This window comes from Gekko japonicus, unplaced genomic scaffold, assembly GCF_001447785.1.
Source record: "Gekko japonicus isolate JY-2015 unplaced genomic scaffold, Gekko_japonicus_V1.1 scaffold55, whole genome shotgun sequence".
NCBI classification, from domain to species: domain Eukaryota; kingdom Metazoa; phylum Chordata; class Lepidosauria; order Squamata; family Gekkonidae; genus Gekko; species Gekko japonicus.
This window is the reverse complement of record NW_015160837.1, coordinates 1657545-1674031: the sequence shown is the minus strand read 5'-3', so window position 1 is coordinate 1674031 and position 16487 is coordinate 1657545. Positions and strand designations below refer to the sequence as shown.

The 16487-nt window shown below is 48.0% G+C and overlaps 1 protein-coding gene across 1 annotated transcript in view; it reads left to right on the top strand.

Annotated features, from left to right (window-relative positions):
• The window catches only part of NWD2 (NACHT and WD repeat domain containing 2), a 130250-nt gene that overhangs the window by 72764 nt on the left and 40999 nt on the right, over window positions 1-16487 (top strand). Inside the window, exon 4 of the mRNA XM_015418172.1 lies at window positions 5902-5990. Within this exon, the coding sequence (XP_015273658.1) occupies window positions 5902-5990 (89 nt within the window). The remainder of the gene's footprint in view (window positions 1-5901; window positions 5991-16487) is intronic.

Below are 16487 nucleotides of genomic sequence, written 5' to 3'. Positions count from 1 at the left end.
TTAGCTGGTACTCACTGTAATGTTCCTATCTTGCTGGTGTGGTAAGAGTGCCACTGGTTTCAAGCATGTTCCTTGGATCAGAGTCGCTAAAGCAACCTGGACTTCCATGATATCTGCCTATTTGTAATGAACGTTTGCTGAGGTCCTCTTCCAGCTATCGCCAGCTTCAGCACTTAGCTTTCAGGGACAGCTCCTTGGTGTGGCGCCTGAACTTTAGAATACCGTCCCCAGGCATATTTGCCTGGCACCTCCTTTGATTCCCTGTAGAAGCCTGCTGAGAACCGTTTTTTGCTTGCAAAGACCTTTGGCAGGTTTAAATCAAGGATGGCTCTCGATCTTGTTTGCTCAGTGCTGCCTGGCTTGACTTTGTGTGATATGCAAGCCCGTAGCTAGGATTTTGCAGCTTGTGGGGCAAAAAAAAATTTCTGGTGGGGCTGCTGTTATTTTTACGTCGGCTCCAGTCTGCCCCAAAGCCCGGCCACCCCCTCCCTCTTCTCCTGCAACATTTAAAGGGCCTTTCAGCTGATCGGCGGGGAGCACAGGGCCCACCGATCAGCTGGAGGGCCCTTTAAATCTTGCAGGAGGGAGGGAGGGGTGCACCCCATCCCCCACTTCTTCTCAAAAATTCTTGTGGGGCTGGCCCTTTAAGGAAGGGGGCGGTGCTCCCAATTGCACTGCTGTAGCTATGGGCCAGGTTGTATTGTCAATTCCAATTTCATCTTTGGCTTTGTAACTGTCTCGGACTGGGCAGGGTTATAATAGATTCAGGCTGCTGCCCCAAACAGCAGCTTCGTCCTGAGTTGTTCTTCTTCAGTAATATCTAGGACAATTCTCCCAGTGCGCTGACGCCATTACACCGTGGCTGCACTCAGATGTCACGGCACATGGGACAATCACAGACACAGTTTGTTCTCCTTCGCTCCTCCCCTCTCCCTGCTGCGTGAAGCACAGTTAAAAACTTTGGGGGGGTTGAGAAACCTTGAATCAAGAGCTGGTTCACCATGACAGATCTGTTTGGCCAGAGACACACAACAGTGCGACTCTGAACCCGGCCTCCCCTGCTGAAGCTCACCACCGCTATGTGGCCCAGCTCAAGAAAGCCTCAGAGCCCCAGTGTGTCCTCTAAGATGAGTCAGCGTGAGCTAGCGCACATTTTTTTAGCCTCCGGCTCACACATTTTTGTCTCAGCTCAGGAAGGAGGGCTGCAGAGCAAACTGATTTATGCAGCAGCCGAATCACCTGCTCACGACTTTAATGCCAGTAGCTCAGAAAGCAGAATTTTCGCTCACAGGACTCCACAGCTTAGAGGGAGCATTGCTCAGAGCCCCAGTGACACCAACTTGGAAACGTTGCATGTAAACAGATAGTGCGTCCTGTTCTTAAACCGTGTGGTTTTAAACTGTTTTAATTCTTTATCAATGTTGTATTCAGTATGTTTTAGAGAGACAGTTTGGTGTAGTGGTTAGGAGCGCGGCTTCTAATCTGGGAGAACCAGGTTTGATTCCCCACTCCTCCACATGCAGCTGCTGGTGTGACCTTGGGTCAGTCACAGGTTCTTTCAGAGCTGTGCTCTCACGAGCAGTTTCTGACAGAGCTCTCTCAGCCCCACCTACCTCACAGGGTGTCTGTTGTGGGGAGGGGAAGGGAAAGGAGATTGTAAGCCACTCTGAGACTCCTTCAGGTAGTGAAGGGCAGGGTATACATCCAATCTCCTCCTCCTCCTTTTGTTTTGTAATCTGCCCTGAGCCTGCTTGCGGGGAGGGCAGAATATAAATTCAAATAAACAAACAGACAGGCAGGCAGACAAATAGCCTTTGGTTTAATTAGAATCCTGGTTTGTGAGTGGTAAACAATCTCCAGTTTGGTGTGGTGCCTCCTTTTATATTTATTTATATTCTAATTTATATCCTGCCCTACCCTGCCAGAAAGGAGCTGCGGTGGCTCAAGTGGTTAAGACGCTGAACTGCAGGCTGTGGAAGGTCGGTAGTTCAGCAGTTCAAGACCCGAGTGTGCCGCATGACGGAGTGAGCTCCCGTCTCTAGTTCCAGCTCCTGCCAACCTAGCAGTTCGAAAGCAAAAAATTGCAAGTAGATAAATAGGTACCACTTCGGTGGGAAGGTAACAGCATTCCGTGCACCTCGGTGTTTAGTCATGCTGGCCACATGACCACGGAAACGTCTTCGGACAGCGCTGGCTCTTCGGCTCTGAAATGGAGATGAGCACCGCAACCCCAGAGTCGGATTCGACTGGCTTTCGAGCAAGGGAACCTTGACCTTTTACCTTTACCCTGCCAGAGCAGGCTCAGGGCAGCTTTTGTGGTGGTGGAAAGGGCCGTCAAGTCACAGCTGACTGACGGTGACCCCTGGCAGGGTTTCGAAGGCAAGGGAGGCTCAGAGGTGGTTTGCCACTACCTGCCTCTGTGTCAGGAGCCTGGTGTTCTTTGGCGGTCTCCAGGGCTTTTTTTTGTTGAAAAAGTCCAGCCAGAACTCATTAGCATAAGAGGCCACACCCAGCAGCAGAAACTCATTAGCATATTAGGCCACACCCCTGATTGCACCACTCATTAGCATATTAGGCCACATTCCCATGTTACCAGAAGTGTGGTCATCCAGCCACATCCACCTTTTGCTTCTTATTTCGTTTACCTTGTTTGTTGTCAACACCCAGGGCTTTTTTTGTTGCAGGAACTCCTTTGCATGTTAGGCCACACACCCCTAATGCAGCCAATCCTAATGAGTTTCTGCTGTTGGGTGTGGCCTGTTATGCTAATGAGTTCCTGCTGGGTGTGGCCAACTTGGGAGCCAGCCGAAACTCCGTTCCTGTGCGTTCCTGCCCAGAAATAGCCCTGGACCGTCTCCCATCCGAATACCAGCCAGGGCCGACCCTGCTTAGCTTCAGAGATCTGACGAGATCGGGCTGGCTCGGGCTATCCGGGAGAGGGGCCTGCTTTTGTACCTCGGTGAAAATACGGAGGGAGGAGCGTTGTGCTTGAGTAAGCAGCTGTGTTCATGCTCGCCATAGACAAACCCCTCTGTGACACCTCAGTGCATCCTGGGTTTCCTCATTTCCGCATCATTGGTGGCCGACAACTCTGGTGGAGGCGAGGAAACTCTCAGTGTAATGAAGTCAGGGAACAGGAGGTTGTTGTTGCAAAGATTACAAAGGAGGAAAGGGGACTTTGGCACGGAGTTTCCATTTGTGGTGGCAGTCCCGTGTTTCTTGTACTCTTTAGGACTGCCCTCTGTGGAATACCAAATCAGCTGCAGATGGCTGTTTCTTTGAATGCATGGAGTCCTGAGAGCAATGCTCCCTCTAAGATGTGGTCTTGTGAGCCAAAATTCTACTTTGTGAGCTATTGGCATGAAAGTGGTGAGCGAGCGATTTGGCTGCTGCATAGATTAGTTTGCTCTGGAGCCCCCCGTCCTTCCTGAGCGAAGACAAAAAATGTGTGAGCCGGAGGCTAAAAAACTGTGAGCTGGCTCACTCTCGCTCAGCTTAGAGGGAACACTGCCTGAGAGAGCTGCTTTTGGTTTTGCAAATGGTTTGTGGCATCTGGGCCCACACAAGGATGCCAGCCTTTGGAGCATGGAAGGTGTGGAGAAGCATCGTTCCAGCATGCTGGCTGTCATAATTCACAAACTAATAGAACTTCAAGTGCTTGAAGATGCTGTCATACAGACAATGGTACAGAGTTGTTTTTATTGAGATATATGTCAGAGTGATAGAGGTAGCAAGCAGTTACTATAGATCAGTTTGATCTGTTTGTCAGACCTAGCTGTCATGCTAGTAATCATGTAATTACAGCCAGGTGTTTTCTAGCAGGTGTTGCTCTTTCAGGGCTTGTTAGAGCTAGTGATTACATCACCTTGTTAGAGACTGGCTGGGGTTTATCATAATAGCTATCAGCTTAGTAAACTGGATGGGGACTTAGTTCTCATAGACTAAGGTACAGCATGCTGTTCAATAGCCTGTAAATATCTCTGTATATATTCACCTTTATAACTATATAAACTCTCTGTGCACCTTCATAACTGGTCAGTCTCCCGCTTCTTATTTACAACACCCAATAGTTTTCTGTTGTCCCAGAGTTGTTTTCTGTTGCCCTGTTCAGCTAAACATTAGGAAGAACTTCCTGACAGTAAGAACTGTTCCTCAGTGGAACTGGCTTCCTCGGGAGGTGGTGGGCTCTCCTTCTTTGGAGGTTTTCAGACAGAGGCTAGATGGCCATCTGACAGCAATGCGGATTCTGTGAACTTAGGCAGATCACGAGAAGAGAGGGCAGGAAGGGTTGCATCAGTGCTTAGTCCTTGTGGCCCTTTCTTACGTGCTCATGGAACTGCTGGTTGTCACTTTGAGGTCAGGAAGCAATTTTTCTCCAGGCCACTTTGGCTGGAGATTCTGGAGGTTTTTTGTAATCTTCTGGGCGCGGAACAGTGGCCACTGGGGGTGTGGGGGGTATTTGTGGATTTCGTGCGTTGTGCAGGGGGTTGGACTAGATGACCCTGGAGGTCCCTTCCAACTCTATGAATCTATGAACTATAAATGAAGAGTTGCATATGGCGGCTGAAGATTTATATGTATGTATGTGCCATCAAGTCACAAACAACTTATGGCGATCACAGCAAGGGGCTTTCAAGGCAAGTGGGAAGCAGAGGTGGTTTGGCATTGCCTTCCCCTGCAGAGCCTTCCTTGGTGCTCTCCAAGTACCAGTCCTACTGAGCTTCCAAGATCTGATGAGATCAGGCTATAACATACCATTCCACATCCCCACCAAAAAATTACAAGGCCCCTTAATTGAACTGATTGAGTTCACAGCTATTAACCACAAAGTACTAGCTCTAAAAGGAGCGCGGTGGCTCAAGTGGTTAAGACGCTGAACTGCAGGCTGTGGAAGGTCGGTAGTTCAGCAGTTCGAGACCCGAGTGTGCCACATGACGGAGTGAGCTCCCATCTCTAGTTCCAGCTCCTGCCAACCTAGCAGTTTGAAAGCAAGAAATTGCAAGTAGATAAATAGGTACCACTACAGTGGGAAGGTAACAGCGTTCCGTGCGCCTTGGTGTTTACTCATGCCGGCCACATGACCATGGAAACATCTTCGGACAGCGCTGGCTCTTTGGCTTTGAAACGGAGATGAGCACCGCAACCCTAGAGTCGGATTTGACTGGGTTTCAAGCAAGGGAACCTTGACCTTGACCTTACTAGCTCTAAACTTGGATATGAGTTCAGTTGCACATAGGAGAAATATCATTGGAGCTTGGCGTGGCAATATATCCTGGAGGCCTGAAGTTATTGATGACCTCGTGTAAGAGGGCGATCAAACAGCATACTCCGTTGTCTCTTGTCCTAACCCCTCATGGTGAGCGGCTAGGTAGGAAACTGAACTTCGCCGATCTGAATGCTCTTACTGTTTTTTAATTCCAGCAAATGTAAAAAGAGCCTGTTCCTATAGCAGTTTGAAGCGTGCATGCTCCACAAATTAGCAAAGACAAATTTGTTCCTGCTTATTCACACTTTACACAGTCAGGTGTGCACTTAACAGAAATGCAATGTGGAAATCAGTCCTGCGTGTGATGTTCCGATAGGAACCTTTACTTCTGGGCTGCAGCCAGCCTTCGTGCCTTATCTTCTCCTCCTAGAGATGCCGCAGACTCTAAAACGTAAGAGCCTTATTCAGAACGGGGCTGAATTGCTGAAGTGAGTATTAAACTGAATATTGTTAAATGTCACAACAGGCATTTCAGCTTGACAAGTTGTTCCCTGGAGCACAGAATTCTGATTGCCGCACTAAGCTTGTGCTCATGGTTTTAAGATCAGTGTTCTCCCCTGCATAAGCCTACACTATTATTTAAATATATAGTTGTCACAAATACTGTTAACAGTGGGGTTTTTTTCCACGTGCAGATACAGTGGCGGAAAGAAGCGCATTACGCGAACATGTGTATCCTAAACTGCGGGAATTCTGCAGGGAGAACTACGGCCTGGAATTTCAGGTAGCTGGATTTTTTTTCACATGAAGTATTTAAGTCGTGATGCTTGTAAACCTACTGTATGCAATATATTCTGTTACAGTTATACCCTAGTCTGCTGTTATGTAATTTTTAGAGAATAACAAATACACTGTAATAAAATGCAAATATATTAAACAGGAAATTTATAAGTAAGTAAAGGTCATGAATGGAGCTGCAGTGGCTCAAGTGGTTAAGACGCTGAACTGCAGGCTGTGGAAGGTCGGTAGTTCAGCAGTTCGAGACCCGAGTTGCTGCATGATGGAGTGAGCTCCCATCTCTAGTTCCAGCTCCTGCCAACCTAGCAGTTTGAAAGCAAGAAATTGCAAGTAGATAAATAGGTACCACTTCGGTGGGAAGGTAACAGCGTTCCGAGCGCCTTGGTGTTTAGTCATGCCGGCCACATGACCACGGAAACTTCTTCGGACAACGCTGGCTCTTTGGCTTTGAAACGGAGATGAGCACCGCAACCCTAGAGTCGGACTCGACTGGCTTTCGAGCACGGGAAACCTTTACCTTTACCTTTAAAGGTCATGAAAACATATAATTCAATAAAGAATTAAGCAACATAACATAATCACATATACAAGAATTGTAGAATACCATAACAAAAGCTGTAAGACAGAGGATGGCCAAGCAAATGGGATCTGAAAGAGTCCAGAAAATGAGTTCAAAGGGATTAGAACGTCAGAAGTCAGATGGGAATCGAAAAATCAGGCAGAAGTTAAAAAAAAATCAGGCAGAAGTCACATGAGGATTCCGGATATTGCCACACTGTAGTTAAAAACATGTGTTTTATAATAAAACAACCTTGGCTTGCTTACCTAATCACAGTGCGTCAGTTAATTAATCGCTGTTATAAGTCAGAGTCATTAAAGAAGACCGCCATTCCTGCAAAATTACATAAAATTACAAGGTTTATATATCTGTCTTTATCACCCGTCGATGTTTCAAAACACAATGAAAAGCAATGGTTCTTACCAAGAAAGCCTCATTTGTATGTATACTTATCCCGTCTGACTTCTAATGTTCTAATCCCTTTGGGCTGGTTTTCTTGGACTCTTTTGGATCCTGTTTAATATATTTGTATTTTATTACAGTGTGTTTGTTATTCTCTTGTTTGTGTTTTTTTGCAAGAGTTAAGGTCTCAATGCATACCGTACGGGTGCCATAGGAAGAATCGTCATTGGGTTCAGTGGAGCTCTTCATCCCATCCTTAGCCGGCCCATGACTGTGCGTACGTCACAGCAAGCCAGCCATTCTTTGCAAGAGGTGTTTGGTGCATGCCTCTCTGTAGCAAACCAGCCAGGTGACTCACTCATAAAAGTCGTTTGGGAAGTAAGGTTAAAATTTAGGAAAGACTTTGGGGATGAGGGGGACGGATTTCAGTTGCAGATAATGATGCACCTGCTCTAGTTCATGAGCCGTAATGAGTTGACTGGAGAACAGGAAGGCAATGTTCCCTCTAAGCTGTGGAGTCCTGTGAGCAAAAATTCTACTTTGTGAGCTACCGGCATTAAAGTTGTGAGCAGGTGAATTGGCTACTGAATAACCTAGTTTGCTCTGGAATCATCCTTCCTGAGCTAAGACAAAAAGGTGTGAGCCGGAGGCTAAAAAACTGAGCTAGCTCACACTAACTCAGCTTAGAGGGAACACTGGAAGGAAGAAGACTTTTGTGCCCACCCACTCCGAAAAGTGTGAGTGTCCATGTTGGAAAGGATCATGCCATAAGATTTTAATTGGGTTGGCACTTAGTGTGTAACTTCGGCTTGGTCATGCCCTAGTAAAACTGTTTCCTGTCTACAAGTAAATTTTGTGAGAGTGTTTGATTATGGCAGAATGTGCCTGCTCCAGCTTGCAGGCCCCATTCCACCCTGCCTTCCTAGGGGTTCCCAATGCCCTGGAGGGTCTTTTCTTTTACTCTTGAGTAGCTGCTACCACCATCTGATCAATATAAGGATTTCCCATTGAGAGGATCAGTTCCCTCCGCTCCCCTTCTGTGCTCAGAGGTCTTGCCTCAGTGTCCCCTGTGGCCCAGCTCCTGGCTATCATGAGGACAGTTTAATGCCTTGGATGCCCTTGGAGGAATAGCCACATGCCAACCCCCTTGGAGCCCCTTTTTAAAATTGCATGTCTGAAGCAATGGAGGTCTATGTGGTACAGAGAACCTCTCCCAACATCAAAAGATTAAAGTATTTATTAAAAAGAAAGTGGTCACAAGCATATTTTTAGCACAGCTCCAGATTTGAACAAGGAAGGCAACATAAGTGGGTGAAAATGCATATCCTCTGCCCTAGTTGATGGTAAAATCTAGGACAGGCTTTTTAGCTTAGCTAGTTACAGGTCTCTACAAAGTGGCCATTACCTCACAGCATCCTTAAGCCCTTCAAGCCAGCCACATAGTCAATGTGCTCCTCCTGCTCAGAGGAGTATCTCTGTGTGTCCTCTCAGGAAAGCAGCATCTAGAGAATGAAAGAGACCAACTTCCTCTTCCAAGGAAGTTTTATTGATTCTCTGTCTCTATACACTTGACCAGGTCAAAGAAGCATTTCCTCCAGCCCATTCTTGGTCTCTGGGGTTGTTTTAGCCAGAAGCCCTCCAAACTCTATTTCTTGCCTGGGGAAGGGGGGGGGGATGAGGGGAAAGACTTGACTGTTCCATTGTCTTTCCTGCTAGTCATCAGCAATTGTAAGAAGGTGAGCTGAGGTGCCAGGAATGGACTTCCTTCTTTCACTTGAGAAAAGAAACCCTGGTAAAATGCACAGGGAAGGCTTTTGCTGTTTGTCAACAGTCCAGGACTCCTCACATTATTAATAGTTTGGGCGAAGAAAGGAAATACATTGGGTTAGATCCGACCAACTTTCCCCCTCAACCTTACCCAATTCCTCTCCTGATTACAAACACACACGCACACACAGTTACACATGGATTTTTTTGCTCCCAGGAACCCTGTCATAGTCTTTTCGGTGGGCAGCAGGGACACCTTCATCCCCATTATACCAGTGGAAAAGTTGACTGGCTCCAACCCTCATTTATTGCACCTTCATGCCAAGACTGTGATCCTGACTCAAGGCCACAGATCCATTTGCCTGTTATAGTTTTTCCATCAGCTTGGTATTTCAGCATGAGAGTGACCAAAAGAGATGCTGACTTAGAGCCAGTTTGGTGTAGTGGTTAAGTGTGCGGACTCTAATCTGGGAGAACCGGGTTTGATTCCCCACTCCTCCACTTGCAGCTGCTGATGTGACCTTGGGTCAGTCACAAGCTCTGCCACAGCTGTCCTTGAAAAAGAGCAGTTTGTGTCAGTGTTCTCTCAGCCCCACCCACCTCACAGGGTGTCTGTTGTGGGGAGGGGAAGGGAAAGGCGTTTGTAAGCCGCTCTGAGACTCCAAGTGAAGGGCGGGGTATAAATCCAATCTCCTCCTCCTCTTCTTCTTCTTCTTCTTAAAAAAATTATGCGTTTGAAAGTCAGGAGGAATTGCCAACTACCTTTCATGTTCTTTTACTAGTATTCTGCCTTAATTCTACCTCCTTATAGGATTGTTTCCAAACGTCTGTGCTTTCTAGAACTTATGTGTAATTAATAAAGTAATCTCTGGGTTTGTTGGGTTTGGATCTCACTTACAAGCACCCAGGCAGTTCTGACGTGCTTACCAGAGAGTCAGCCCTGAAGGGGCAGTTCAGACAGAGAGAAGGGAAGGAGGACAAGTTGTGGCTAAATCCTTTTTGTTCCCACACCCAGAGATGTGTGCACATGTGCTTCACTGCTTCACTGGCCAGCCAGAGGTGGCCAGAAGAAGAGGGGTGGGAGTCAGAATAGGGACCAGCCTCTGGTATCTTCCTCTGGTGGTGGCACACCTACCTGAGAGCAATGCTCCCTCTAAGCTGCGGAGTCTTGTGAGCAAAAAATTCTACTTTGTGAGCTACTGGCATTAAAGTTGTGAGCGAGCTGCTGCATAAATGAGCTTGCCCTGGAGCCATCCTTCCTGAGCTAAGACAAAAATGTGTGAGCCGGAGGCTAAAAAACTGTGAGCTAGCACACACTGACTCAGCTTAGAGGGAACACTGCCTGAGAGTTTCCTGAGGGGAAAGGGTTTTTTGGTTGTTGTTGTTTTATTTTAAACCAGACCTCCTTTATACTTGACTAGCAGTGGGGGGGAGTCAAGAGCAGGGGGGGGGGAGCCAGGACAGCCATGGTGCGAAACCTCCTTAGGAGATGAGGGGAGTGAACATTTAAATCTTCCCTTACCAAGTTAGTGTTCTACTGTGAAGGAGGAGGAGGTGGAGGAGGTGGAGGAGATTGGATTTATACCCCACCCTTCACTCAGAGAGTCCCAGAGCAGCTTACAACCTCCTTTCCCTTCCTCTCCCCACAACAGACACCCTGTGAGGTAGGTGGGACTGAGAGAGCTCTTTCGAGAATGGCTCTTTCAAGAACAGCTCTGACAGAACTATGGCTTGCCCAAGGTCATCCAGCAGCTGCAAGTGGAGGAGTGGGGAATCAAACCCAGTTCTCCCAGATTAGAGGCTGCACACTTAACCACTACACCAAACTGGCTCCGTAGCTCAGACAAATCTGAACTTAGACACACTGGTTGAGGCAGCGGCGGACCTACATTTTTGGGACTTTAAAGCTTGAATGGTTATGGGGTCCCCTTCTCAACCAGCAACAAGTACAGGGATATTTTAAGGCCACATGACATGAGTATTAGAGCATATTCTACGGTGAGTATTAAGTACTTCAACCCATTGGCTTCTGATTCTGTCACGAAGGTAGCCTTATTATAACAACAAACACTTTTTAAAAACCCCATCAATTTTGTTGAAAAATTTACTCATTTTTTTTAAAGTTGCTTTAGGGCCCGCCCAGGATTAGGAGCTCTGAAGCTTAAGCTTCATTAGTTTCACAGTAGATCCGCCCCTGGGTTGAGGTAAAAATAATGGTGGGAAGAAGTTTCAGGGAAAAGCAACTAGCAGGGAAGGGTTAAGCATTCTCTTTCTTCTTGTGCCGTTTCCAGCGCAAATTGCCCCCTCACTAGGGTACTTTGGAGCAAAGAAGAACTCTCAGGGTTTCTTTACATGCCCCTAAAAGTGAATGAAGAATTAATTTTGTTATCCATGCGAAGTATGGCGTTCAGGCCCAGGCCCGATTTAAAATACAGGGGGGAATTGTCGCTTAGATGCCGTCTCAGAGGATTTCCCTAGATCCAAAAATAAAAATGGAGAGCAATCAACATGATTTTCACCACAGATTAAATGTTGACATAAGCCTGAATATTCAGGGAGGTCTCCTCAGGGCAGCTGGCAACGCACAGACTATTGCTGTTCATTATGTTACTGAAACGACGTTGAAAACTGGGTCACGAATATGACCAGTCAAATCTTTCTTTCATGTTATTGCATGAATAACTTCCATTTGTTTGGTGCAAGTGGAGAAGGAAATGCAGAATTATGCAAGGGAGACGTGGAATTGCTTTGTGCTTTTGCTGAGATAGTCTCTTCAGCATTTGCTCTGGGTTGCCCCCCCCCTCCTGCTGTTATTTCTGGACTGTCTACAATAACTATTAAGGCACTGTACACGAGGCAAAACAAAGGCACAAGCTTGCAAGCTATTTAAGGGACCGGATCAGTAGAAAAGAGGAAGAGTTCAGTAGCGCCTCAAAGACTAACAAAACTTGCGGCAGGGTTATGAGCTTAGCTTGGAGAAGGGATTTAAGGAGACAAATGCCTTCTCCAAGCCAGCCAACACGGGGGAGGGGGGAGGCTTTGAGAACACCTCCCCCACCTCAAGCTACCCAGGGAGGGAAACACTGGCTGGGGAAGGGAAGACCGATCGGGAGGCCACCCCTGGACTGGATGTATGAGAGGGGGGAGTATGGAGTGAAAAAACTGGGAAGAGAGATTAGTTTGAGAACGCCAGAAGAAAGGGGTAGGTTTTAGCAGGCATTTAAACCCATGCTGCGTTGGATCCCGCCTAAAAAATTTCTGTGGGCAGAAGGGCTTCCATCCCTATGAAGTGCGACTTTCCTGCCTCCCCTCTTCCACTGAAGCCTGAAACGCCTCATGAAAATCTGCTCCTGGGCAACGGGGACTCCGGGGGGGGGGGAGTTAAAAGTCTGCCACAGAAATTGGCAACGGTCGCCCCCCCCCCCTTGCCCCCGCATGTGCAGATATTCCGGGCCGGCTTCACCACCACATGCAAGGAGGGAAAGACGTTTGTCGTCTGACGGGTGGCATGGACGACATTTGCTTGCTTGGCCATACAGCCGGTGAAACAGTGGCGTTCTCTCCGAGAGGGAGGGGAAGCGTCGACATTTTCTCAGTGTGTGATACTAGCAAAGCAAACAGCAAGGTTACTTTTTTGTCGCTCTCTGTTTGTGTTGTCAGTATTGCCGTAATTGTGTGCTTTCCAGGCAATCAGGAAGGGGCACAGCCATGGCACCAGTCATAAGGATGGTTTTATTTCTTATATTCGATGCATTACAGTAAAAACGATAACATCCTGCGTATCTTTTTCCTTGGGGGACTCTACATTCATCCACTTCTTGGAGAAAATGGTGAGCCCAGGATAAATGTATAATAATCCTTGAGAAGCACTTCCATTTTATCAGTTCTCTGTGTCCGTGGTTCACGGGGCCGTGATTACGCGGATCTATTAAGGTCCTTCAAGTTGCTGCTTACTTCATTGTGTGGAGTGATTGCCGGGTGTGTGGCAACATTACTGGATCGATTCATTTCAGAACTGGTTCACTTTGTAAGCTTCCTTATAGACTTCTTTTGCGTGTACTCAGGGAAATGTTTCTTCAAAATACGATGTTGATTTTAACCTCAGGGAGGGTACAAGGAAGGAAACCCAAAATGTACTGGGTGTGATGGAGTAGCTCCGCTGACCCTCAGGTACCATTCTGTCCGGGTCTCCAAGGCAACTAGAAGAAGAGAAGAAGAGAAGAGATTGGATTTATACCCCGCCCTTCACTTGGAGTCTCAGAGCAGCTTACGAACTCCTTTCCCTTCCCCTCCCCACAACAGACACCCTGTGAGGTAAAAGAAGAAGAAGAGGAGATTGGATTTATACCCCGCCCTTCACTTGGAGTCTCAGAGCGGCTTACAAACTCCTTTCCCTTCCCTTCCCCACAACAGACACCCTGTGAGGTAAAAGAAGAAGAAGAAGAGATTGGATTTATACCCCGCCATTCACTACCCAAAGGAGTTTCAGAGCGGCTTACAAACTCCTTTCCCTTCCCCTCCCCACAACAGACACCCTGTGAGGTAGGTGGGGCTGAGAGAACTCTTGACAGAAACTGCTCTTTTTCAAGGACAGCTGTTCCAGAGCTTGTGACTGACCCAAGGTCACATCAGCAGCTGCAAGTGGAGGAGTGGGGAATCAAACCTGGTTCTCCCAGATTAGAGTCCACACACTTAACCACTACACCAAACTAGCCACCCAGGGGCACCAAAGTCTCTACCCAGCAACATGCTGCTCTCCCAGTCTTCCCAACCCTCAGAGGGTTTTCTCTCCCTCTTTCGGTACCACTTTCGGTACCACTAAGAATTACCCACTGAGAGGGCCAGGGCCCCCAGCTTCTCTTTCTGCCCCACTGCCACGAGGCTCTGCTTAGGGCCTGCATCTCTTGCTACCCAGTGAATGGCTTCCACAGGGACAGCTTAGTGCACTTGCATGTCATGGGCAGCAACGACGCCACGGAGTCCCCGCCTGAGTTGGCACTGCAGCCAGAGGTGCCGGCATCGCCAGAGCCAGAAGCCGGCCCCTCTGACTCCTCAGGAGTTAACAGCTCGCCAGCGCCTGAGACTGGAAACCCCACACTTGGCCCGGCAGCAGCTGATGAGGTACAGGTGCAACCGGGGAGCCCGCCTGACTCACTTCCGCGAGTGGTTCGGCGGAGGGAGCGGCTCCACAGAGACTTAGCCACCCGCCGTAGGGATGCGCGCTGGCAGGGAAGGCGAGTGCCAGCTCCTGAGTACTAGCAGGAGTGGCGCTGCTGCCACAGGAAGCCCGGCCAGAGGCCTATATGACTCACCCTCCTTTCTCTTTTGAGAGGTTTAAAGGGTCCTCCAGTTTTCGCAGCTGCGGTGGCTCAAGTGGTTAAGATGCTGAACAGCAGGCTGTGGAAGGTCGGTAGTTCAGCAGTTCGAGACCCGGGTGCCGCATGATGGAGTGAGCTCCCGTCTCTAGTTCCAGCTCCTGCCAACCTAGCAGTTCGAAAGCAAGAAATTGCAAGTAGATAAATAGGTACCACTTCGGTGGGAAGGTAACAGCATTCCATGCATCTTGGTGTTTAGTCATGCCGGCCACATGACCACGGAAACATCTTCGGACAGCGCTGGCTCTTCGGCTCTGAAATGGAGATGAGCACCGCAACCCTAGAATCAGACTCGACTGGCTTTCAAGCAAGGGAACCTTTACCTTTACCAGCTTTCAGCCCTTTAAATTTTGCAGAGGGGAGGGAGAGGGGTGGCTGCACGTGCACGGGGCCCTCCTGGCTGGAAGCACTTAAAGGGCCCCTTTAAGGCACTTCCAGCCGGTGTGGACTGGCCCTGCACACCTGGTCTCCAAGCGGTAATGCCACATGGAAATCAGGTGTGGGGCTCCACCGGCTGGAAGCCCTTAAAGGGTCCCTTTAAGCACTTCCAGCTGGCGGGTACTGGCCCCATGCACCTGTTCAGGCAGCGGCAGCCCCCTCCCTCCCCTCTTGCAAGATTTAAAAACCCTCCACCTTGTTGGCAAGCCCTTTAAATCTTGCAGGAGGTTTGGGAGAGGGGTGGCTGCCGGCGATTTTTCGGGGCTTGGAGCGGGATGTCCCCCAAGGTGACATCACCACGTTGGGGATGCCCCACCCCCTCCAGGACCCCCCCCCAAAGTCCCCTGCTGGGGACAAAATTGGACCTGGCAACCCTAGTGAGAGCTCATTCTCCCTAGATGGAATCATCTAGCGACAGCTCTCCCTCCACCCCAAGGAACTTGATTGTTTCTGAGTCCAAGAATCTTTTCCCGAAATCTCCAGAAGGATACATTTTAGCCTCTCTTCACACACACACACCCCAAGTCTCTGTGTCCCTTGTAGGTATCAACTTCCAGCCAGAGGTGTGAGCTGACCATTCCTTTGTCTCCAGCCAGGAAGGCTATTAGCATTTGTAACGCCTGGATGGCCAGTAGTTGGGCCAGGCTTGAGAGTAGTCGACTTCTCCCCTCCCGCCCGTCCTCTGCTAGGAGAGATAAAAACTTTCTAGAACTGAATGTGAAGGGTTTTGTACAGCCCAGACTTCCAAGTCGGAACACATTTCTCCACAAAGGGCATCATTCCAGGAATATCAAGAGATATCGTTATCATTATTCATTTATGTGCAATATTATTCAGTCACGGTTCACTTCCCCAGGGTGGAATTCAAGGCTGAAGGCCCTTCTGCTGTCGGCTTCCCTTTCACTCTCTGTCCACCAGTTGGCCAAGGGCCAAAGGCTCTTTTTCAAAACACAACAAAAGCTCATTTCCCATTTTCTAGGGAAGCTCTTGCATGGGAGTGAAAAACGACTTAACCTTGCCTTTTCTCCCTTCCTTTTCTCTTGTGGACACTGTCCTTTCAGCACTGACTCTCTCCGGAGAATGTCCCCAAGCAGCCTGAGCACAGGAGATTTTCCAAGGGTCCAGTCCCAATAAACCCAGAGGTTAAAGGTGTAAAAAGTTATATTAATGACACATATATGTTAGAAAGTACAGGTATTTGGGAAGAGTCTTTAAGCAGGTAGAATTAAGGCAGAATATCAGTAAAAGAACAACAAGGTTGTTGCTGGCTCATCTTGATTTACAAAAGTGTATATATCCGTCTCCCTAAAGGATGGGATCTGAGACTGAAATGTCAGAGACCAGGCATCTAATACCTCCCATCTGTCCCTTGACATGGATGTGTCCCAGGATCATTCTGCAAGTCCCTTCAGGAATCCTTCCTTCAATCCCAAGCTGACCACTGTTATTTAAGAGTGTAGTATTTGCGTCCATTAGTCTCATTTGATTAAGAACAGAATCTCTGCACTTGGAACCATAATTTTTTGCTGGAACAAATTTTGGAGGGGGGGGGGAAGCGGTCAGTGGAGAAATCCCTGGCTTTTCCATTTCCTCCATACCAACATAGGGCCCTGGAGGGTTGAAAGTGAGTTCAGCTTTAGTTTTTTTACAAAAAACATTATCATATAATAAGTGAAATCCCCCTATCTCTTTAAAATTAAATCTCTCTACCTCTAGCCAACCTATTTCCTTGAAGAAGGACAAACAGGACATTAGATGTCTCAATGGATTTCATTTCTTGGTTTTGATTTCTGTTGCCGTTGTTCTCTTTTTGCTTGATTGCTTACCCTACCCCTCCACGGACCAAAGTTTATTTATGTAGTTATCAATATATCCCGCCTTTCCTTTTGGTTTAGGGTTGGCTTGCCAACCCACCCCCCCCCCGGGTTCGCACGGGGCCCCC